This window comes from Apostichopus japonicus, chromosome 8 (genome assembly GCF_037975245.1).
Source record: "Apostichopus japonicus isolate 1M-3 chromosome 8, ASM3797524v1, whole genome shotgun sequence".
Taxonomy (NCBI): Eukaryota; Metazoa; Echinodermata; class Holothuroidea; order Aspidochirotida; family Stichopodidae; genus Apostichopus; species Apostichopus japonicus.
This window is the reverse complement of record NC_092568.1, coordinates 17,556,347-17,582,573: the sequence shown is the minus strand read 5'-3', so window position 1 is coordinate 17,582,573 and position 26,227 is coordinate 17,556,347. Positions and strand designations below refer to the sequence as shown.

Sequence of the window (26,227 nt, the reverse complement as noted above, 5' to 3'; positions counted from 1 at the left end):
GTTTGTAGTGAACAGTGTATGATGCAGTTATGTCAAAACCAAGCCAAGAACGTTACCTGCGCGTTTTTTAACGTCATTCACAAATTTGCATAACAATTACATCGGAAGTATGCGGCCGACGTGCCATGCATAGATCTTCTTATTGATCATTTAATCACTGTGGTATTTTCTAAAGAGAGACTCAATGGAAAGTGTATTATAGTTCTTTGGTTTTCGTTCACACTGAGTGAAATTTCTTGAAACGTTTCTGATAACATCTGTGTCGGAATTACAGCCCTTATTTAAAGGTGAGGTCAACTGAACAGAAATTGGGGAGCTGGAGCAGAGAATGTCGTCACAATTTTGATAAAAAAACCCGTGAAATCCTGTGTCAATTGTCAGAGTCAGCCAGTGTTCCAAAGAATGTCCTTAAAATGAATACAAATGTATACCATTTTAATTGATAAAGAATTATAGTAACCGAGTTACTTCAGTTGTTAGACAACTAAAACGGATGCACAAAGGTTAAAAAACTTACAACATAGTATTACACATTTTGAACATATACCCAGAGCGTCATTATTGTGCGATGACTGTGGAGCTGCTGTTCACGTTTGCCAGTCAAAAATATATGATTATCCCAATGAACCCGATAAGTATTAAAAAGTTCACGAAAACTGGGACAAATTGCCCGACAAATGGAATGTTTTTTAGGACATCTAACACTCAGACCAGACCTCACCTCTCATAATTCCGAACACTACTCGGAATCAAAGTGGTGCTTGAAAAGATGCATGGCGAGTTATGCGCGCAGCATTAATGATGCGTTACAACTTTCTGTGCATCTTAAAAGTGTAGTTTTGTTTGCCTGCGAAGTCCGAAACTTGGGTTAAACACACTATCATATATTTAGGGTCCACGGAAGCAAAATGAAAGTAGGCATATTAAACGCGGCCGGTAGGTTTTTTTTTCCCTTCGTCTTTAACGTCTATACCTGAGATCGGTGATAAGATTTTATCATGTAAATGAGATACGACATTCCAAAGCTGACGGAGAGTTTAACTCTCCGTACCGATTATTAGAAACCGCTTTTATTAAGCAACTTCATAGGCGTCCCTGAAACAAAAACGTGCAAGAAAGAGAGAGAAGTGTCGAATTCTCAAAAGCCAGGTAAAAGCTGACTTCAATAATGTTAAAGTATCTCATAACTATTTATCATTTCATTTAAAACCATTTAATGAACGACATGTGTTCACATTTTAGAACTTTTTATCACCTGATAAGTGTGAAGAGTTTAGCGCATTGTTAACACCAGTCATATAACGATGTAATTTATTGCTAATGTCCTAAGATCTTTACTAAAGGAGGAAAACAGATGAAAAAAAGGAAAAGAGATGAGTGTCGGATTAGCCGAGCGGCGAAACCAGACTACCTGATCGGCAGTACTAGACGGTTTATCAGACGTACGCTGTAGGCTCGTAGGACGAAACCACTCGGCCACGGCTCACCTCGAAAGATGTTAGTGAAATTAATATATTTGATCATCCTGTTTGCTATTGCACTGCTATGAATCATCCCTGATAGAAAGCGTAATATGACGTGTGGTGAAGTATGGTGTACAAAAAATGTATAGCGCCATCCCTTTTTACACATACAGCGCAAACGATAACATCGTTTAGAGTCCTATGCCGTAAAGTTGGACAATTTTAATGCTAGTATCACTGTATACTGTAACCTTACAGCATGTTTCAAAGCTCTCGTACCGACAGTATGGCCTGTTCCGAACATTTTTCCAGTAGAAACAGGATATTCATAATGCTCATACTGCCAGGGTCATGAAAGTAACGTTTGAAAGAAATTGTTCCAATTGGTTGTACATTATAGATGAATGAAGGTTGTTGCTAAGAATATAGTGATTCGGTATGGATTGGTATGCCGATATCACTCCTAGCTCACATAATTATCACATCTCCCATGACCACTAAAAAGCAGTTAAAGGTGAAAAGAAACATCAAATCAAGTTACTCTATGCACCGTATGAAGAACATACATTTCAGGTTGCTTGTCTTTTATGAAACGGTTCCCCTTTATGAAAAGTGCTCAAGCAACAAGATTGGAGGTGTCACCACTTCTGGCGATGAAGGACCATTATTTTTACTGCACAATTCCGTTTGAAACAGTGGTGGGGGCCTGGAGGGGGTAGGGCCCATGTTGGAACTGACTTCAAAAGTATTAACATATCAAATTAATATGAATCAGTTCATTGAAATAACTACATTAATGTCGTATGGATGTTCACACTGTTAGAAATAATTTTTCACAAGATAAGTATCAAGTTTTAATAGAATTTAGTAGAATACCAGTCGTATAATGCGTTGATTTACTGTCAGTGCTTTGTTGTAACACTTCATTACAAGTTTGTACGACTTTCGTGTTGTGCACCAAAGCATAAAGAAAGTGGGGGAAAAACGCAAACAAAACAGGCGCAAATTGAAAAAGAAGGAGAGGGGAAATGATAGAAAGAAAACAAATAAAAAGGGAAAAAACGGGAAAAGAGATGAGTGTCGGATTAACCGAGCGGCGAAACCAGACCACCTGATCGGCAGTACTAGACGGTTTATCAGACGTACGCTGTAGGCTCGTAGGACGAAACCACTCGGCCACGGCTCACCTCGAGAGATGTTTGTGAAATAAATATATTTCATCACGCTATGTGCTATTGCACTGCTATGAATCATACCAAGCAGGTATATAATGAATCCGCGATGAAAGAATAGAATGACGTCATTATCGATGCATCGTAACGGGGAAAGATATATAGCGCCATCTTTTCTGAACGTTTTCGCTTGGTCGCTTCACGATGACAAGTGGAAGAGGTTATTTTACTATATGAGTGTTATCGTGAGATATTAAATACCGTTTGATCGGAGAAGTCGAATACTTTGTTACATCCATCTCCTCCCAATTAAATGTCACGACTGATCTGAATTTGATATGAAGTAATATATAACCAGCATAGGTAACATATTGAACAGTTACATTTGCCTGTTTACGTTCAATATTTCAAAGCATGATATTGATGCATTGTTGATCATGTATTGGGAGTAGCCTGCTATTTCTCAAACATATTCCACAAACTGATACTGTGTGCCGTTGCCCCAGTCATCTCCCCCACCCCCGCGACAAAAGTTGAGCCCTGTTATTAACTTCTATATTATTACTTGGATCTCCATTTTCCTAAACTGCGCTGCTTTCAACATCATGAGTTTCCACGGAAACATGAACTTTATACGGCATTCATGTCGAATTAAAGATACAATTATTCATCTCCTCTTTCCATCTAATATTACTTCATTTTTCCGTGTTTACGTTTTCTCGTTTTACGAATTTTAACGTTTTGACAAATGATAACAAATAGCAATCTGTTTTTTTCTTCTTTGCTTTTTGGAATTTTTGTCTGTACGCTTCATAGCCAACCGTGTGGAGCACATCCAACTATATAGCGTAAGAAAATCAAGAGATTTCAGAACCTTTCCCTATGCTGTTTTTAATTCTGAGGAATCTGATTTTCCTTTGCCGCAGTTTACAGACTTACAATTTTCTTTTTCTTTCCATAATTAGGATGATAATATTTAAACCAAGCCAACATAGTCCTTCAGTTGGGTCAAACCTGCAATAAAGTCCATGGTTATTGGTTACCACATATTGGAAGTGAATCCAATAACCGATGTTTCCTCCCCCTCCCCCTTCAACACCCCCACCTCCCGCTGCCCCGATGAAAAAGAAAAAAAAATGACAAAGAAAACAAAAAATGACTGATCACCACTTCCAGTGTTTGTAGAAATTATGATAAATAACAAGCAATTATTTAACATTTCGCAGCAACTGGTACAAAATCGATGCTTACATAAAAAAGAAAATGTCAAAAAACTTTACATTTCTTGCTTAATTATTTTTTAGAAAAGAAATTTCTGAATTTAATTTATTTTTTTTATATATTTTTAGATGACTTGTCTATAACTTATGAGATAAAAAGAATGAATTAATTTGTCACTTTGCAGTGAATTATTACCTGTTAAGCCTGAATAATGAGACATTTTGAAACAAAATGACTGTAAAGTGTTCATTTTAAGTGATATTGTTGAAAACTTCATAATTTATGGGGATGGGAAGGGGGCTAAGAAGACTAGTTTGATTGTGTAAGTCATATTTTGTAGAACTTTACAAAGTATCTGAAATATGCAAAATATTTCTTGAATACAAACATCAACTTAAAATATACTATACCATATACACTATCACCAAATATGATGATTGTTTAATATGGTACTGTTCAGATTCATATCATCGTATTCACAGTATACTCTTTTAACTGTGGAAGTTTCTTAACTAATTTCCACGTTTATTTCATTTATTAATTGGTTTGCTTTGTGCACAACATATTGACGAAAGAAAATGCTCTAGGAAGCTTTCGGGTTTAACAGAGTAGAACACTCCCAGTAAGAAAAAGAAGGGAATAAAGAAACAACACGAAAAAAATGGACAAAATTATGTGTACCATTAAATAACATACTCTACAAAACAAAAACAAAAAATAATGATGTTTAATTTTTTATTTCAGAAAATCTTAGAAATCAAAGACAGAGATAGAAACAGTATTGAGGTGCTAATCCTTGATGACAAAAAGTTAAGGCAGGATAATGCATCGGAATAAAATAAAAATCCCCTAGGTCAAGACTGGTCAAAAAAAAATAAAAAGCAAAATAAGACTGGTCAATGTAATATGATTGACACAGTTCGGTTCTCACTTTCAAGCAACCTACAAGAAGTGTTTATAACTCCCATGATTCCCTTCTTCAATCAAACGTTATTTATATCTCGTGATAACACTCATATTACATAACCTTTTCCGCTTGCCATCGTGAGGCGACCAAGCGGAAACCTGCTAAAGGATGGCGCTATATATCTTTCCCCGTTACATTGCATCGATAACGACATCATTCCTTCCTTTCGTGATTCTCATTGAAACTTTCCTTTGTGTTCCCTGTTGTTTTTTCTTTTGTTTTTGTTTATTTTCTTTGTTCCCTTAATTGTCAGTCACACCTTACCCTGACAGTGGACATAACAATTTCCTTTTGCACACAAATGACAAAAACTGTAGTACTGTGGGTTATTTCCTAAAATTCTCCAAAATGCTGAATGTTACTTTTATTACTGGAACAAATATAAACCAAATATCCATATTACATCAGAGGTAAAAGGTAAGAGGTCACTTCCACTTGTTCTATGAATGAAAATTGCACTTTATACATTTAATACAGCGTCTTCACATTTCGAATTCAATATTTTATATTATTATAATGATAATAATTTTGCCGGTATGTAACAAGACTCCATTTCGTCCATACCTTAAATGAAGCAGACCTCTTTTCCCTTTTATTCTTATTTTTAATTATCTTTTATTACAATGTTTTATTTGTCTTATGTCTTTTACTTGATCTATTCTAGCAAAATGACATCAATATATTTCACTATCACCTCTTTATAAGACTATTGTGACTTCTGTGGCCTGAAATAACTTGTTTACAATGTCAAAACAGTTTGCATAGGCTAAAACCATATCGGTTTTATTCCTTCCGTATCCTGTTATAAACTAGTTCAAAGAATACTTTTTGGTAAGGTTTTTAAAAGTTATACAAGCAATGTGTTGTAACATTAACAAGTTGGTTTGGAATGACCACCCTTTATCAACTAGACTGCCAAGGGGCATTACTGGTAATAAATTTACTTTAAAGATTAAATAGCTTAACAATGTTAATAAGTATAGAAACATTATCTGCACTCATTGTTTTCTCGTTCGATGGATTATTTTGCACATATCCAGGGGTGCAGCCAGACTAATGGGGATAGGGTGAGGGGGGGGCAATACTTTTCTAAGGAGGAGACAGATTACTGAAAAATATTTTCCCTGACAATTTTGTTTTGGTGGGGGAGACAATTATTGCACCCCCCCTTTCCCTTGTAGCTAAGCCACTGGACATATCTACACAGTATTTTTGTCTCCATTAAAAAGTTGCCTTGGCCTCTGCTGCAACAGTTAATATTAAACACAACTAATGTAGGGAAAAATTAATTTTTCTTGGGGGGGGGGAGGAGAGGGTGAAGAAGAAGAGGACATGAGAGGATGGGTAGAAAAAGGGGAAATGGAGAAGGATAAAGTAGGAGAAATGGGTGAGGGTACATATTTACTGTTCTGATCCCTCTACCTCATGTTTATTATCTTTATATTGATCCTTCCACTGCACATTGTGTATTTTCCCTGCCCCCCCCCCCCCCCACCAACTCCTTCTACTCCAACAATAAAGTATAAAAATAATTTAGTGGACAGAACACTTTATGAAAGTAATTTTTTTAAACTGTTGGAACCGTTAGCAGATAGGAAACAATACAGTCAATCATATCTGTGCTACAAAAGAATGTTGCTTTTAAGATAGTACTGTTGAGTATGGTCCAGGTATCCCAGCCACTAGCAGACACATGATGATAATTCTTGTCTGAAGTTCCACTGGTTTCCCCAAAACCCGGCACACCGATATCCGCCCGGTCCGTGAAGTCTCAATTTTGGTCCACTGATGATAAAGTCTGGTATCATGTTAGAAAACTGAAAGAAAATTAAAAAAAAAAAAAAAAAATTTTTAACTTTCAATAAAGAAGTTTGTGATTTTATAGTTTGATTAAAATTATCGTACCAACCGAAGTATCAAATTTTTCCTTATCATCAAAGTATGAGAGACAAATGCCTAGCAATTTTGGCAGACATATTTGTTAGACAATTTACATTGCTAAGTGGTAACAAATTTGTAAATAACTTTGATTAACGTTTTAATGAATCTCTGATAATACAAAAGATGGTAATCCATGACTCAAATAAACCACCAAACTCACTGGAGATCTTGCCATGGGAGGGATGGTCGGTGTCGCTAGTTGCACGATGTCCTCCAACCCGTCAAGAGATGTCCCCATTAGAACGAGGGCGAGATGATCGTCTCCGTTGGGAGCAAGAGAGAAGACTCCCGTATCAGCCGATGTGAAATTGCATCTATTTAATTGAACACCTTGGACGAAAATTAATAGTAAAGATAACGATAACAACAGAACAAATGACACATCATAAAATTCTTAAATTTCTAACTAAAAATGAATAAATAGCTTCATGAAACATTCACAGCAATTATAAGCAGGGGGTCATTTGAATTTTGTTAATAGGGAGTGTGTGATGACCAGAAGCAATATAACAATGGGATTAGAAACTCAAATGAAGGAGGAGGTGTGCTCTCACCTAAATTGAAACAAATTGGAGACTTTTTCTTGTCAGTTGTCTACTAGGGAAGTATGGCAAGAATTCCACCACACACTAGACGTTTAATCAGAACTAAAACAAAGCTTAAGTGTTTCCAATTAAATGAGAGATGCCCTCTCCTTCGGCAAATAACTCACCATTTACTAACGGTTTTATCGGAATCCTACCCAGAAATGTCTCCGTCCACTTGTTTTCTTCAGTATTTCCGATTATTATCAAATTTTGATTCTCTAACTCAGAGAGGGAAAGTCTTGTGTCTTCAACGACCCTGGATCCTGTATCTGACGTCATCATGAATTGATTACTGAGGTACGTTGACAACTGTAATAACTTGGCCCTCGCAGATTTGACCTGTGTCCCTGTAAAGAGATAACAAACCACAGAGAAATGTCAAACCAATAACATATAAATCATACGTCTATTAATCAACACTAATACTTAATGTCATGTTGAATGGGTTCTCAATGTAACTGGAGAAATGTCACCTTTGCATGAATAAGACCATCTCTGCTAGTGATGAAGCCCACTAAATTTACATAATAATGAGTTATTTTGCATATCAACAGGGTCTGCAGGATCCACACTATTCTTCTGTACAAATTATGTATAGTTCGAAGTAATTACCTATTATCTGCAGCACACACTATTTATAATATACATATAGTAACAAAAACGTGGTGTAAAAGGCTGACCTATTACCTATATTTACATATAATTATAATTCACCCTACAGTACATGTTATAATGTTTCCAAAAGGTATACCATAATTCTCCTTCTTCCAGATAATATAATTTAAAGACCAACTATGGAGACTTTTCGATGAACATAAAATCCCACCATTTTGCATGTATGTAATCCTTAACTCACTCCAATTACATTGCTGTAATTAACTTTACCAATTTCGGACGTTAAATACGTGAAAAATGGGAAAATAAGTCAGCTTTTTATGAAACCTATTTCAGACATTCCTGAAACATTCCGAAGACATCAGGTGACCATGTGACGTCACTGTTTGTATACATCACTCACAACAATACTTTTAGTGTGTAAAGTTGTATACTTGAGCTGCCAAAAACATCAACGATATTACTCCTTTTCCCCCGAAATGCCACAATTCTGTGTTGTTGGAGGTTGCAGTTATACCTAACCCAACAAAAGCATCAGCTTTTTTAGATTTCCGAGTAAAAGAACCGACGTAAAACGCCGCAGACTTTGGATCAATTTTGTGAGATCCACACGGAAAGATTTTTCAGCACCCGGAGTATCTCATGCCCATGAGTGCACATGCATGACCCTGCCTCTGTGTATGCTGCAAATGTCTCATTCTGCGAAAATTATATACTGTCGATAGCTGTGTCGGACATAGCTAATGTGAAATTGACCCTTTCAAGTCTCCTCGTAAACAAGCTCTGGACGTCCTTACATGTAACATTATATCACGCAATTGACAGTATAATATTTACTGTAAGAGATGACCGTGTATATACCGTGCCTAGGGTAGCATTGTTAGTACATGTAGTGAGTTACAACTCACAGCATGTGTAAATAGTCATGTTAGGATTTCATCGCATTTATCTATTTCATTTGCTGTATTCCAGTATCGTGAGTTCGTGATACATTGTGTTATATTGTCCGTTATGTTTATTCCGGCATCTGCATGGTCCAAGGAGTTGAATAAAAACGGTTCTATGTAGCGATCGGACGTTTTATTTCGTTAGTGACTGTCTTGTGATTGTGGGATGTTACTGGTCAAGGCCTGTTTCAACTAGACCTAACTCTATGGAATTACACAGAGTTACGGTAGTATTTCGCCCAGGATTGAACGAGAAACGTGGATTTGGATATTTACTGCTAAATTTGGTTTATTGAAAGGGGACTTTTTCTGTGTTTGTACTTTTGGATATTAAAACGAGTAAGTACTATGTTCGCTGAAGCTTAGTCATGTATATGCTACCCTGGTCGATTCGGGTCAGCATCTTCTCGTAGTTGTTCGATTATGTTTAGTTTCTTTTTGGTAATTCGTTGACAGTAACGTAAGCCATTTTCCCGTCACATATCACGCATGAGGCAACTTTTAGGTCTATTCTTCTGTTCAGTTAACGGTATCTTGCGATCAACTTGTATTACGGAATCGGCAAGCTGCTTGCATGTTCTACAGTATATTGTACCGTACATACCTATTGGCGCTCCGCTATGTAAACGATGCCTCCATTTGAGTGGAAATTTTGCTAATAAAATAACCAATTTAACTAAATTTTCTTCTTAAAATTGTCTTAAAACTATTTGTTTACCTTCATGTGTTCTTGTTTTAAGCTAACAGCTTTTCAAACGCTCGAAATTGGAAGTCAAATACAGTACAATTCTTCGCTATCTGTGTATAAACTTTCCCTATATCAGCGTTTGATTTTCGCGGTATACAAACAATGAGGTCACACGGTGACCAGAGGCTCCTTTGGGTCAATCTCTGTTTTCAGACATTCCAGAGGTTCATGTCACGTGACTACCGAAAATGTCCATTTTCGTGGTCTTTTTTGATGGGTAATAGTAGGTTTTCGAAGATTATTTTTTACACATGTTGATTATGGGTATGTTAACTCCCAAATGAAAGGAAAATCCCCCCCAAAAAATTTGTCTCCATAGTTGGTCTTTAATAATTACTGGCCAACAATGATTTAATAACTTTACAAAATTGTAAGCATACCTGATTCCCATCCTCTTCCCCCTGCCACCCCCCCGGGCCCCGCCATATGCACCCAATTTTACCTGTTACGATCAGGAACGGTTTCTCTGCCACCCTTCGGGCTGGACCATACATGGTCATTATTCTACCCACTGTGAATGTATCGCAAATTTTCCAAGAGCCAGATTCTGTAAGGGTTCATAATAATTTAATTTCAGATGGTTTCAGTCAAAATGTTGATCCAATGAGAGGATCTAAACACTGATGCATTGGTAGTTCAGAATGTAGACAATGCATGGAGTCCTACCATTTGAGGACACATCAACGCCACTCCCATGTATGTATAGGTAGAGATGTTGACCAGCGAATACACATTTACACGTTATACTACACATTCATATTATTATACATTGTAACATATAGTTTGTAAGACTTTTCAGTACTTGAAGAAGCATTAAACTTGGTGTACACCCCTAGACATGGATCAGTGAATTGCACACTTACTGAGCTTACTCTGTTTCTTGTATGACATCTCAGTATTTGTACAAGCATTATACATGGTATCAGAAGTGGTAATTGCTTACCTCTATGTCCAATGTAGACATGGACCAGTAAATACCCAGCTTACTGTGTTTGTATGATGTTTCATTATTGGCACATGTATTTTCTCCTTAAAGAAAGAACTCTGAATGAATTTGCTACATATGTCCCCACATAGATAGTATCAGTGACTCGAACAGCTTTAGGCTTAGCTCAACAACACCAGAGAAATTGTATTATCTCTACACAGGAATACCTTATCAAAAACTTTTTCCCTTGACATTTCACTTTTGTTTATACTACACTGCAAACTGTACTGACCCACCTGAACATATGGAGGTAGGCACTTCAGATGTAGAAATCAAGGAACCATCAACCTGGAAAATAGCGAACAATGCTCATACTAGTAAACAGTCTGAAAATATGAAAATTGAAGTCAAGTTTCTTGACACACAAAATATATACTTGTGAGTTAAAAATTTTCAGCACAGAATACATATACGTGCAACGACTGTAATGCCATTAATCAGCTAAATAATGTTAAAAATCTCACCGTTACTGTTTCTTCACTTGGCAGGTCTATACTCAGTGTGAGAATATTACTTGTTACTAGATGGAAACCATCTTGGTTACGCTTCATCTAAAAATAAGTCAATGATAATAAAACTCATCGGTCAAACCAGACATTGTTATAAATTGCAGGTCTATAATAACCAGAAAATGGCAAGATTTTGATTAAAAAGCAAAAAAAAAAAATCCCTAATAATGTTAACAGAGAACATTGCACTAGTTACTTACGTTCACCTGGTGAAAAGCATGCAAACAATTACACACTATCTGTAACTGAAATTTCATGCACAGGAAGTTCCCATTACATTCCCCCTCCCCCATCACTACCCCCACCCTCGCAAACAAAGAGTTGAAGACTTCTGAGAATTACACTATTTTCCTGCGTAAAGACATATTTGGTGTGACCACTGAAATAGTACCCTGTGTGTTTCAACATGTATTTGTGCAGAGGAGCGTTCAGTATAGCTAGCATTACCAACTCTGGTAGATATTCAATCTCCCCTGTTTCTGACCACAAACAGGGGACTCTGGTAGAACTTGCTATATGCAAGCAAGATCAGAAACTCGATTCGAGAAGAGTCTAGCATATGCTCACCTGCAGAGTACTCTTCCTCAATGGGATGATTTGTTGAATAATTCTAACACCCTTCACATAGCCCCCATATGCTGGATTGTATACCGTCAGGGTATAGTCATCTTGTTGGTCGGTATACACGCTGGCGATGTCTCCTGTACAGTCCGATCTGTCAGCCGAGCAATGTAAACCATCGGGTAACTCTGAGATGGTATACTCCTCCAAGAACTGTCTCACCTCTGGATCATTCATGACTCCACCGTCGTTGGTATTCCTGAAATGATCCAAGCCACCCCCGCCATGATTATTAAGTAGCCATTGAGGCAGTAGCAAAGTTGATGGAAGCCGGCTTAGTCTGTCCAATGAGAATTATACAATGAGCAATTCAGTCCTATGTAATATCATGTCATATGGACCATGTAAGAATATCGGTAGTGTTGTAACTAGTCGTGACTTCATCCACTCATTTCTAAGAAATGAAAAGACTGGAAAAGACATAACTCCCATGTAGGAATATCACATTGACTAGCATCAGCAAACATTACTAGTAGTGATTTGATCAACTCAGCCTCACAATAAACTGACTGGTTATGTAACTCTGGAGATAACATGAACAGGCACTCAAGAATCAAAATGGATCACAAAAAGATCAAAATGATCGGATAAAAAGAAAGAAAAATTAACTCTGGAAACAATCACAAAATGACATTACTCATCACTGGTTTATTAATTAGAGTAATTTTTAAGAGAGATGGTTTACACTGATGAGTTAGATGAGGTCAATCATCTACATTAACATGGTCGTGGGGGGGGGATTTATTCCTCTCTTCATTTTGTTTGTAGGCTCTTCTTCTGCTATAACCCTCTCACCTAACCTAAAATGAAAGAAAATGCATCTGCATGTGATGGGATAAGAGGAAAACATTTGTGTATAATTTGTAACCTATCCTAAAAAATCATGGGACTACAATTGACAACATTTTAGCAGCTGCATGACTCTCTGTGATATCTTTTTTAACCCAACTAGGGAGCCTTACCAGGTATCCCACCACCAATGCTCTTTGTCCTTAAGTTCACTGTAGGAGATGTTCACACCTTCTTCTGTGAGGAGTCGAAACATCCTCCTGAAACATAAAACACACATACACAAAGACAATGACATCACATGCAAATGACATTTACACTCTGCTCTGATCTTGGAAAGAAATCGAAAAGTTCTATGTGAAAAATTTTCCTATCCCTCCCCCACACCCCCACCTTTCTCTACCCAAACTTCTTTGCAAATGTATAGGCATAAAGATAAATTTGGACATAAATTTCATCCAGGGCAAATAGAGAGTAAAAGCACCTTTTCTAGTCAATCCCTGATTAACAGGGCTGCTAATGGCAATATTAATATTTCAAAGAAAATATGAAACTGGTATATTAAGCCTGGACGGTTCTATTTCACTGAAGAATCAAGCTAAAACCATTACATCCTAGATACAATATCTCAAGAAGACAAATTGTGTGCATATACCTGCAGAGATTTTAAACTTGCATAAGATACATGGGCAAATAAAAGTGTACACGTTTGCAATTCAGGAATATTAAAGTAGTGACACGATGAACTGGATACCTCATGAAAGTGCGAACTCCAATTTCACGTTCGTGACTCTCCCTCCCTCTCTATTTTCGAGAGACAACTTAAAACATTTCTGTTTGATTCCTAGTTTCTTTCTTTTTTCCTGGTTCCCTTAGTCTCTTTCCTATTTTGTAAAGCGATTTGAAACGCTGTATTAAGCACTATTTAAATATAATTTATAATTCTTATTATTAAAGTGTGCAATTAAGTACTGAAAGATGAGGTTTATAACCTTGTGAAGAACGGATGGACAGTTCGATCTGCTGCACCTATCCTTGCAAATACAGGAAGGCCCTTAAAAAATAAAATTTGAAAAAAAAATTGCATCTGTAATTTATCAAACTATAAAGCTTTCAAAATCATCTGGTCTTTTTAAGATACTATAACATATTGATGACACAGTCAGGGTAAAATACAATCTTTGGCCTAAATTAATAAAAATAAAAAATAAACCAATTCCATCAAAAGAAAACAAAAGCAGTGCATTAACGTCAAAAAACTTTATAAGTGAGTATCAATAAGAATGTAATTTTGTCACATCACATTCCCTGCATAGTGGTATAACCAATAGTATTGTGGAAGTGGCAAAAAATGTTTGTATAACAACAGTCATATGCTAGAAGGACAATAAACCGTTCACCCTATGTATGATATGATACCTTAAAATGCGATACGATAAAGAAATCTGCGTTTACAATACATGTCATAAATTACTGCGATAGATGTATTGCAGACATTGTAGTACTTTGGCCGGAATGTTTGTTGTTGTCCCTCTTGCAAGCAACAATCATGGTTTAGGCCTACAAGAAGCCAAAGGGTACAAGGTGTGTTGAACACCATGGTTGCAATAAAAACTGTTTGGTGTCATTTTGCTCTATAGTAGGGCAAAAACCAAAGGGTACATTGTTATGGGTACATCCTATACTGAAGGGAAGAAGTAGGTTGGCAACAAATCGTACGATGCACCAAGGTAAGTGCGTTGCTTAATTAAAGCTTGATGATCAAATTGCTCAGGGTCCTGCACAGTGGACATTGCCAAATTTCGCACACAATTGCTACAATTTTGAAAGATGGATGTGGAGGGAGGGTGGAGGGTGTGTCAATCGCTACTTTAACCCATATCTGTTGCACACATGTTGATGGGTAATTATAACCAAACTCTACCAAAAGAACCAAATGAATACTGACCAAAATGATTCAATGTCAAGTAAAGTCTAACAATGGGATCTATTATACCTTCAGATTTGATACCAGTCTGTCCACATCATTTTCATTGAAGCACATCTGTCAGAAACCAGAAAAACGATTTTTAAGAAAAGTCACTGAAATGTGAACCCAAGTTATATACATATGTAATGTTACATAGTAAAAGTTTCAGAAGAAACCTTGCTCATAAAGTTTCTCAAGAAGTTTTAACAGAATATGTTGTACAGAATACTATTTGCGTGTCAGTAGCCTGCCTGCAGGTGGCATCAAACAAATCAAACACTTCTCTTCTAATCAAGTAGCACAACACTGCAACATGAATCTCACATCATGAAAATGAAGTTTGATATTGAAAAGGTATTATTTTATCTTAAAACTGAATTAAAAATATGCCAAGAATGTAACAGCTTCAGAGTATGCTACAACAAAGTCTAGTCCTGTAAGTGAAGCATCGTGGTACATCTCATATGTGCATGATATGACACTGATACACACAGAGAAATATGGATGTATAGGTCCACATATGTATGAGAAGCATATCTCTTACCTTCCTTCAATCTTTATTACTTACCTCTAAAATAGCCTTCAGAGCAGCATCCACATGACTAGAACTGATGTCAAACCTTCAAACAGAAGAGAAGATAGATTCTCATTTTACTGACATAACAATGCAAAATATCCTGAAACGGGTTTCTCAACACAACTGAAATTATTCTTGATTTTTTCAAAAGGATCACAATTTATCATTCTTGGAAGCCAAACCAATATAGAGATAGAGCATCACTACCTTTATGTGTTCATGTGACAGATGGAACCTAGTCTTGTAGTATATTTTCATTTTGCAGGAAATTATCAAAATTCAGCCTGAGTTACAATCAAATGTTTTCGCTTATTTTACCACATAACTGTATCACTTTTGAGTGTACACAAACATTTGTTAGCATATCTGGAATAAAAACACCTGTAACGGTCCTTTCATGAAGAAGGATTGGATCTAGTCAGGAGCAAACCAGAGTTATGTCATTTTAGCAAATATAACGGGACGATACATTTTGTGATAAATTTCTTTTACGAGACAACTCACTCAAAGAACTTGTTGCTGTCTCCGTATTCTTCTTTCTTATTCCAGCCAGCCATAGAAATGACAGCTTTGGCTATCTGAGGGTAGTGAGTGGCTAAATGCCAGGCCCCATGGCCACCCATAGAATGGCCAGCAAAGATGACCTCATCCTGCAATGCCTTGTTGCCATCGGGCCATGGCCAGCTACTGCCATGGGAATACTATGAGATACACACATGCAGAACAATATTGTAACTATCATGAAGGTAGATTTAATGAACCAAAAATTATGTTTACTATGATTGCTCATGGCCAAAATACTTAAGTTATATCCAGGTGGCAGTATAAGGTGTGTTACTGATATACCTAGTGTATCTGACTATCGGCTACATTTGAGCATACCTATACCACAGTAGTAGAGTAACCAAGCCCACACAAGGACATCACAAGTGATTCACCAAAAGAAAGAGTAAGAAACCTATGGCTAGAACAGGATTTGAACCAGTGACCTCTGGATTACAAGCCCAGCCCTCTACTAACTGAGCTATCCAGCCCTTCGTTGGTGGTGATTCCTATATAGCCATTCCTTTGACGTTATCCAAAATTAATTTAGCACGGCACGAAAACCAAACAACTTGATCCACTCTCAAACCCCCCAGCCCCTTACATTGTAACTGTAACCGTATGATCATGACGATGTTACTTCCAGTGAGTATCACAAGTCCATTTGAAAAGGAAATAGATAGTACTCAGGATCAGGTCAAAAGGTTGGTGAGCGATCTACTGTGTACTGCTTACACATGATCACTATGCATTTAGCCATGCAATGGGAAGCTCATATTCCCTCTCATTTGCATATTGCTCTGCATCTATTTCCCCATCTCACTCCTCTCTCATCTGACTATAACCCTCCCCCTCCCACTGCCCTTCATATTCTGAGTTCCTTAATGTCTGTCTGTCTATCACTATACACAAATCTTTAAACAAGACATGATTATCGCTACATTACCTCATGCAGTTTCTCAAGAGCTGTCATTGCGGTAAGCGATCCGGGTCCTTCCCAGTTGTGAGCTCCATGTCTGTTAGAAAAGACAATTTTTTTTTTTTAATCTGTCAACATCTCCCTGTAAATGTTTCAAAGTAAGCATTGACAAATATTCATCCTTCACAAATTGGGGCAAATGCTATGGAAGGCCATTTGTGATGTACTACCAAGATTGTAAACTGACCTTGTAGGTGCCAACACCCAGGCATGTTCAACACCAAACACCCAATCTCCATCCACCATTCTCTTATAGCTATCTGCTTGATTTTGAGCTGCAACACCTAAATTGGGAGATTTCAATGAAGTAGAGAGGCAAATTAAAATAACTGTCAGAAAAATGTTTATCATTTTCATCATATCAGCCATACATTTCCAATGAACCTTGTCTGTGACGTTCATAGCATTAAATGGCACGTTAATCGCACATGCACGGCGGCTTTTGTTTAAAAACCCTGTGTTATTTCAGATGAGTGGAAAGTCTGCTATGTAGCAACACAATTACAAGTATTTAAGTTATAAAAGAAACTCAATTTATTTAAACCACCCCTAAAACAAGTCATTTAGTTTGCATAATTTCACATACCTGTTCCATGCAGAGAAAGCACTACCTAGGAAGGAACAAAAATACAGAACAAGGAAAACTACATCCACTGCCACACTTTCATAGGGCAGTTATTACAATGATTTCATCTACAATGGTTACCTGTCACCCTCGTTTTAATGTTACTTCGTTATCAAAACCATGTTACAAAAGATTAACCGTTAATGGCGGTAGCATAGGTATGCCATACTGTAATTAGATATAAATGGACCATCATTAAAGTACCACTAGGCACAAATCTTTGGTAACCTTCATGTCATATAGGCCTCTTTTGAAACTTAATTCCATTTCTTCAAAGTGAACCTTCATGGCATATAGGCTCCTTTTTGAAACATAAGTACATTTCTTCATAGAGTATAGGATACATGAGCATTTTTTTCTATCATATTACCTGAAGGGAAAAGCTCTGCATTGCTCCAGAGAGGAAAAGTTTGGTAATCCCCAAATAAAAGTTTGACCTCTAGGAAACTTTCAAAGGTAGCAAAACCAACATGCTCATGAAAAATGTTTTTCTGGTCATGAGTATCACGTAAATGTCAATTTGTTAATAGTCTCGGGAGAACATGAAAGCAGCTCTGTACTCACCCTACACTCCATGTCATGGCAAGATCCTATGGGTTCTATCACTGCTGCTTCTTGAATCTGAAAACATGAGTACTGTACATGAGTAAGAAACAAACAACAGGGATCGATTGTGCATTATAGCACAGCATTATTACTGACAAAGATAATTCCAATTTTCCAATAGTTCATCTATTTTGTGAATTTAAGATCAAATGTGACACTTTTTGTGAAAATTTTGAAAATGTATAGGAAATTTGAATCAGATTTGAACCAGTGTTAACTTCTTAAAAATCTGTTTTCTGTATTAAAAGCCATACCTACTTTTTGTACATTCACACAGTGTACAGTAACTTTGTGTTAATTACGTAAAACGTTATTTACTGTTAGGATGTGGGCTCACCAGAAGTTGTGTTTGAAGCTTGAACCAAAGTAAGGCAGATGTTTCAGTTTAAAACTCTCTTTCCCATAACTTGGAGCAATAACTCAAGCTTTTACTGAGTCTTGTAATATTAATAGCAGTGTGGAAATAGAAAGGATTATGTTACCTCATGACCATGGAAGCATGCACTGAAAGCTTGTCAAAACTTTGAGATCCACTTTTGCAGAGGTACTTAAATATTGCATTTACTAAATCAAAGAGTAAAGGATGATGTTCATTTTTTTCATGAGTGTAAACATAGGGAAAAGTTGATACAGTTGAAACATATCTAGCATGCAGTGATAGTTAGTGTTCAAAACTGCACTCATCCAATGAAATCCCACTTAAAAATTTATCTATAATTGTGCAAATAAATCACCAATATCCAAAAGAGACAGGTTAATCTGGCCTCTATATTTCTCAAATTTTATCTAGCTTCAGTAGAGTAACAAATAACCAGAAAAAAATCTCACAGATCCGTCGTGGTCTATGAAAGACATCAAGAATGATTCATGCCTCTTGCGACATCTGAATGGAACAGCGACCTCCTTTGAACCTCCAGAGAATACAATAGTAACTTTGAGTCTGTCAAAATATGACAGGAATCCAGAATTGATCATAGAGAAGAGACATAAAATAAACAATGTATTAAATACATATACATGTGTTCTACAAAAAATTTCATTTTATAGTTTGAAAAAAGTGTCACAAGTTTTGATTGATTATTCAAAACCAGAAGGCAATGTTGAGAAGAAATCATGTCATAAAGTAAAATTAAATTTCTGAATGCACTTGCACCCATATTCTAGACACAGGCTTTGCTATATTTGCAATGTACTTCTATGCAAATATGGGCATCTATACAGTGTTACTATTTCAAATACAATCCGTGCTGTAAGTTAAGGAATAAATATTAGCTATGTTACATTACTTTCAACATTACAATGTTCCCTATTTGTATTTTCCAATGTAACGTCAGTGCTGTTCCTTTGTTACAAGATGCATACACATTTTGCTATAAACTAGTGTTTGTTTGGTACTGCTATTAAAATCAAACACGTTATCCATTATTTCTTGGACATTTTAAGTTTCCTATTTAAGCACCTGGTTGGGCTATACCTTGTGAATGTCATCTCCACAACTGGCAGTATAAATAATATTACATGTTGTCTTTGAAATAAATTTTAATCAAAGAAAGCCCATTTTTCATCTACTCACTTAAAGTCTTTGCAATCTGCGACAACATCTTTCTTCTGTGATATAAATAATGGCACCAAAGCTGTCTGACTGGGAGCGATGCTTGTCTCTCGGCTCTCCTCATCCAGGATGAGAGATGCAGGATTATCACCAAACTTAAACCTGCCAAAGAAATCAAAGAAACCAGATACTCATAACCCAGAAGAAGCAGCAAATACAGAGGAATATTAACAAAGATGGAAACACGAACCTCTACATTCAATCACCACTGATAGCCTACTATAGCCATGCGACTTGTTTTCTTTGCATTACAATTTACTTCAAAGTTTTGAATGGATTGATGCAACAACCTGACTTGCATAGTAACTGGTATGAATATGCATATATCTCTTTTACTTTATTAACAAGTATTACAGATGATGAATAGTATGATGACAACAATTTAGACTGCAATAAATTCTCTTAAATCTTTTTGTACGATTCTTCCTACTGATCTCCTTTCAATACAACCTTTGTGCCTTTTGAGATTCAGATATGTCATGCCCCTGTTCCACTGGTCCCATCTCCCCATCACCCCCCCCCCCCCCCACCAAAAATATAAATTTAAAGTTTTATGCATAGTACTGAAGGCAGTCAAAGGATTGGGAACAACATTGTCTAGTTACTAGCTAATGCTATGGTATTTCATTTTCATCTACAACTTATTGAAAGGCATAGAGGAAAACACTAATTCTATCATGTACCCATTCCCTAGCTCTCCTAAACATTAGGGAATGATACCCACCAGTGAATAACAACAACAGAAGACAAAGAAGTCATTTTTTATCACCTGACTTTGGTCAGCCAATTGGAAGTCTTGAGATTGGTGATTGGAATGGCAACTGGTAGATGATCAGAGATTAAACGGCCTTCCACTAAATCGGGTATCTTGCTTGGCTCATGAATCAAAATTTCCTCATCTGAAATGCAAACATAAAAGTACCTCATTTGCAACGACATGCTACTACTAAACACATTCTGTCCCATCAGAATCAAACTTAACTTAAGTTACTGAAGGTCTACACTCACATTTATAGCAGATTTACCCAGTTAGCATTAATAGTCTACTTTTGCAATATAGGCATTGCAGATGTACAAACAAGCAGTCAGCAACATTTTCCACTTACTGCCATAGAAATTTATTGAGATGGGCTGGGGGTGGGGAGGGTGCAGGGGGTGGGGTTAAATAAGAAGTTGACCAATTCCTTTACCCTTACCTGTACTCTTAAATCTGCACTGGAAAACCTGTTGATAATTAAGAAACATATTTATACAATGACACATTAAAGGGAAACAAGTAATAAACCTAACTTACAATTAATATATATAGTTGTCTATATTTGAATATTCACAGACTGCTAATACAGCATCACTTGTCTCTTTGAAATAAAATGCAAACATCTGCTTTAATCTCAATCATTTGTATATGTTTAGGAAGAAGAATAAAAAATTTCCTATTTTTTGTGGATGTTTAATATCTGACAACATAAGAGGGAGCCTTTGTTTCTGTAATGCAAAGAGAAGAGGAAGCAAGCAGAATGAACATGAAATATTTCTATGATGCTGACCTAACGTTCTCAAATTATGGTAAGACCCTCAGCTTCAGCTTTGTAGAAAGTTTACTATAGTTCAAACTGTACTGAATCTTTTTTCTTATACTCTCAATGTCTCGAAAATAATTCATAAAGTTTGCAAATCCAAACTTCCCCAATTTGATCTTCAGCTGGGAAAAGAAATATCAATCTTACCTGTGTAGCCTTTGCTCTCAGTCTTACAAACACTGAGTGAATTCCTTGCTGCAAACTTAGGCTTGACCTTCAAAGAGAGAATAAAATTGTTCTTTAGTTACATCAGGAACAAGTGAAATCCCACCTATGACTAAATCTACACAACCGTGTTTCTGCATGTGTACTGTTAGCATTGTATACAGCTTATGTGCTATGTAGGACAAACTATGCATCACATAAACTATGGCATGTTACATTTACATATATTTACATATATTTGTATAAAACAGAACAAAAAACAACAACACTTAGCACTTTATGTTCACCAAATCTACCCTCTTCCCTTAAAAGATAAAAAACAGTATCTGAAACATTAATCTCACCAGAAGTATTCACGTCTGTACAAATCTCCTGCTATTAAATTACCATCGACGTATACGGCAGGAACGCCTGAAGATCAAAATGCAATAGTAGACAGTAAACACTGCTTGGAATGCCATAGCTTCTCAATAGCGGGACAAAACAAATTACGACAAATAGGGTTCAATGATCACAAGTATTTTACAGAAGTCTACACAATCAACCTACCAAGAAAAATACTACTTAATTATCGTAATTACTACCATTCATATTTTGTAAAGAGTTAATTACTTTGGACCATACAATATTCATTTTCCTCAACCAAGACGCAATTAAACTCACAATATTAAAAAAAAAATGGAACCTACTCACTACGGCAAAACAGTGATTGTTTTGTACTGAGCTCATGCTATATCTGGAATGCTTGCGTAACTATTACACGGAATATATTAATATGTATATATCGATGCGATACTGATAGGCAAACTTCTCAATTCAATCTAATTCCCAGAAATTTGGATTATTGACAGCAAAAGTCATCATATACACAAGGAATTAATATTACAAACGTTACCAACAAGAATATCAAGAACAATACAGTTTTCCTATGATGAAGAGGAATATGATACCATTTAAACTTTCATAACTTGAAGGCACACAAGACCTTAGACCTACCAAGGCACTGTACAGCGACGTCTTCCTTCTCGGAGTTCACAGAGAATTCTCCGACAGCCCAACCCTGGAAAAGATTGTTGAATTTCTTACAAATCTGTCACTTCAAATTAGCAGGTCAAAAGGGAGTTGGTAAAACAAATAGATCTTGAATTGCAATAGTTAATACAAAATTGCAGCCTTTAAGTTGAATGAAACAAAAAGAACGGAAATGTAATATCCACACTTTGGAGCTAATCAATTGAATTCCGAGAACAACTTGTGGATTCCGGGATAAATTGGCGAATTGGATCCAGGACCATTCGGTGAGTTCATGAAACAATTGGTGAATCACAGTCTCAAAGTGTGATCATGCAAACTCACTCTTTCCAATTGTAAACTGAAAATCACTGTTCACAATAGAAAACTAAACTTTCTGTACTATTACCAACAGACAAACCACCATATGAAGACACCAAACAGTAGTAGCTTTATGGATAACTAACCTGCCATTCAGTGATGGCCACAGATCCTAAAGAATTGACAAGATCTCCCCAGTTGATCTTTGGAGAGACTTGGACAGGCTGGTCAGAAATCTGTGGAGAGGATTGACATAACATTACTAATTACCGATACACAAAAGCAAAGATTAATACAGAAAATACTGAAGTCATGAAAGATAAATCAGTGAAATCATATAATTAGCAAGTTTATAAACAAGGAAATGGTTCCTGCAAATGGTTTGCCAAAGGATTTCTCAGTAAGAGAACATTCTTTGTGTGACAAATCAGTTTGTCACATCTTCGTCCAGGAGAGGCCACTGGCATATTTAAGATTCATCGAAGCAAAACCTATATTCACTTTAACCTTCAACAAATCAAACTTTACACATAGGCAAAAGTTGTTTACTCTTTAGAATATTTAGCCAAAATCCATGTTTTACTGGTTAAAAGTCAGTTTTGGCGAGAGGCCATTAGCATATTTAAGATTCATTGATACAATACCTATATTCACTTTAACTGTCAACAAATCAAACTTAACACATCTGCAAAAGTTTACTCTTGCAATATTTAGCCAAATTCCATGTTTTACTGTTTGAAGTCAGTTTCCATTATGTCTTAAGGAAGGAACTATTTTAATACCTGTTCATAGGTCTGCCAAGAAATTTTCCCACCTGAAGCAAGTTCAGAATAGAACACTAGTTTTTTGTTGAATCTCCTCTTCGCGGTCGATTTTACGCCTCCAAACGCTTCCAGAGGATCTCCGTCCAGTTCTGGTTTTCCGGTAACGAACGGAGCTGAAACAAAAGCAAACAGAGTGAACACAAGATGCTGCAGCTGGTAGTGTTTACAACTTAAACTTAAAATGCTCACGTACACACATTTGCATTTAATACATATCTGGCTCCCAGTTTGCTGCATTATTACCTTTTCTTGATGTTTGAATGTTGGAGAGAATAAAAATAAACTATTGAAGGTGTAAAAATCATGAGGATCATTGAAGGTATTTTTAAGGCATTTTACAAGTTCATTAGTAGAACAGGAAGTTTTTCATAATCCAAATAACTAATAATAGGGCATTCAATGTGTACTCAGTCAAACAATGAAATATCTCAGAGAGAAGAAAAATGGGTTTTAGTGTGACAGTACAATGCAGCTTGAAGTTTGAACTGGGGTGACCATAACTTTACTTAACATATTTTAAGGTATGCTGATGATATTTATGATAGAGGAAAATAATTTAGAGGAAGGAAATATAATTGTCCCTCTTGTATGGACAGTAGCTATAGCAATCAACACACAGCAAAATGTAAATGACTCTTGCTTATTCAGGCAAACGAGGCAAATTCTTCTGAAATTGTCGGCAAAAATTGTTTCTTAGAAATACTGGTCTGATTATTCCTTGGACCAATATTCATAGATAGGTACTACAGAAAGTTACATAAATTAATACTCACCTAGAATGTGCCATTGTGAGAAAGAACTGACTTTACCACTCAATTTTGCTGCTTGCTTGAAACAAGTGTTAGCTTTTGATTTCTTTCCTTTGATTGAATAAACTGCTCCCAGTTGTGCCCTATAAAGAAAAAAATATTGTAAAGTAGGAAAATACAGCCAAAATATACAGTTTTCCGGAAATTTAGGGAATGAAAAACTTCAAACAGTTAAAAGCCTGTTTTATACTACAAAGAATACCATTTCATCTGTTAAGCTATTAAATTCACATGCACCTTGGGTAACTTTACTAAGTAAAAACTCACTGATACCAGAAAATTGAGATATATAACACATTTTCTTTCACTTTTAGAAATGATTTTTACATTGCTTTAAAAGACCAGTTTCTGTTGATTACAATGGCGAAATGGGAAATAAAAAAAAAAGCAAAGGGAAATGATAATAGGCTTGTATAAATTTACATGCGACTGAGCTGATGGGACCATGAGGCTAGAGTGAGGGTAATATTACTCTGTGGAGGAGATTCATATAACTGCTTACCAATGCCAAGATTGGAGAGGATCTTTATTGAGTCTTTTTATCAGACAAGATAAAGCTTCTTCAACCTGGAAAATTGAATCAAAATCTTTGAAGTAAGCATGAAGTTAAGAAATTATAGACCATACATACTACAATATTTACTATTTTTGTTAGCATATTCAGATAGGATTGCACAGCATCTAGAAAAAGGTCTGTAGCTAGGCCGGGACACAATGCAACGTACCTCCTTCCCCAACCCCCCCCCCACAATGCAGACTAGCTGTGCCCCTCATCTCTGTGTAAAAATCATGTGTACAAATACTTCACAAGTTATAAGGCAGTTCTTAAATTACTGGTGTCCCTCAAACTCATTCCTCGATACATGCAAGACTGATCTAGAAGGATTATTTTGAGAGGGAAGGGGTTGGGGGCTTGAATAAGCCAATGTACAATTACTGTCAAGTAAACTAGAAACTACACAATAGGGCTTGAACACCAGAGGTGGACATCATTAGGGTCGACTGTGTACAGGAACACCTCAGGAGGTGTAAAGAGTGTGTGTTGGGCTACATGTACCTCAGGAAAATTACTTCATATGAGAAGTAGGTCTCTCAGTTCTGTATTCCATATCAAAGTATATTCAATGAATAAAGCTCCTAAAATCAAAACTTGACCTCTCCTGTTTCTTTATTTATGTTCATATTTATATGTGACTTGACTGTTACAACAGGTATCATAAACTCACCTGTCCAGTAAGTCGCATCCTGCTGATGGCATTATCACTGCTTACTTTACATGTGTCAGCTGTCGGTTGCTCCTTCTCTAAAAGTTGTTTAGCTGCTTTCTGTTTTCAAGATAAAGCTTAAACCCAATAAATGCATTCACACAAACAGATAATAAATAAGAAGTACACAATATCTATTTTATTTTATCCCGGTGGAACGAGGACAGCTATAAAATTATGTTATAGAATTTGTACATTGTTTGGTCACATAAAGCAAAATTCATATAGAGCAAAATTTCAGTAATACATCATTTACAGGAGAATCTGACATTTTTCACACACAAGGGCAATGAAAGTGAAATCAAACACTTTAAGCAGGTTTGCGTGTGCATGCTGTATTAACGCATTGGCATTCATTTAGTATTGTTGTATTGCACAAAATTGGGGAAATCTTTAACTGATCTGCCCAGCTGGACCTAGGCCTAAGGCTATACTAGTATTACTGTATTACTAAATGTAACCTTACTCGTCCAGCACTGGGCTGGGCCTAAGCTTAAGTCAGCCTGCAAAACACTCTTTTTAAACGAACCATGATATCGTTAGAAGGAGTTTTCATGTCAGCGACGTACATAAACTGGCACAATATCACGAATGCAACCCTTGCATGAAATATCATTTTGATACATGCAGGCTACACCGGTCCGACAAATTTGTGAAGCAGACAAAAGTTGAATTCTCAAGTTGCATATTGGCGGTGCTGAAAATTTGTGACTTAAGTAAGTCTAGTGTTTACAAATATTCTGCACCCCATGTATGTCACGACTGGTTTTGCA

At 36.4% G+C, this 26,227-nt stretch overlaps 1 protein-coding gene and 1 non-coding gene across 2 annotated transcripts; both read right to left on the bottom strand.

Moving 5' to 3' along the window:
- Positions 1-4,577: 4,577 nt before the first annotated feature.
- LOC139970804 (uncharacterized) lies at positions 4,578-26,179 on the bottom strand. Its single transcript, XM_071976814.1, has 29 exons — positions 25,984-26,179; positions 25,416-25,514; positions 24,692-24,756; positions 24,154-24,272; positions 23,339-23,493; positions 22,703-22,792; positions 22,221-22,284; positions 21,569-21,635; positions 21,207-21,273; positions 20,676-20,703; positions 20,249-20,378; positions 19,441-19,581; positions 18,696-18,807; positions 17,826-17,882; positions 17,223-17,247; positions 16,824-16,920; positions 16,604-16,673; positions 15,619-15,815; positions 15,106-15,157; positions 14,565-14,612; positions 13,561-13,622; positions 12,742-12,828; positions 11,726-11,978; positions 11,114-11,200; positions 10,886-10,937; positions 10,104-10,208; positions 7,477-7,698; positions 6,925-7,094; positions 4,578-6,640 (listed from the first exon to the last, which is right to left on the bottom strand). The coding sequence occupies exons 1-29, from the start codon at positions 26,068-26,070 to the stop codon at positions 6,506-6,508; spliced, it is 2,943 nt and encodes a 980-aa protein (XP_071832915.1). The 5' UTR covers positions 26,071-26,179; the 3' UTR covers positions 4,578-6,505.
- On the bottom strand, positions 16,076-16,148 carry Trnat-ugu (transfer RNA threonine (anticodon UGU)). The gene has a single exon. It is a non-coding gene; the product is annotated as a tRNA-Thr (tRNA).
- Positions 26,180-26,227: the final 48 nt, after the last annotated feature.

Coding starts and splice junctions, on each gene's coding strand:
- LOC139970804 (XM_071976814.1), bottom strand. CDS start 26,070: ATGATATTTCATGCAAGGGTTGCATTCGTGATATTGTGCCAGTTTATG. Junction 25,515..25,983: donor CTCCTTCTAACGATATCATG/GTTCGTTTAAAA, acceptor TCTTGAAAACAG/AAAGCAGCTAAACAACTTTT. Junction 16,921..17,222: donor GCTTTCTCTGCATGGAACAG/GTATGTGAAATT, acceptor CTCCCAATTTAG/GTGTTGCAGCTCAAAATCAA.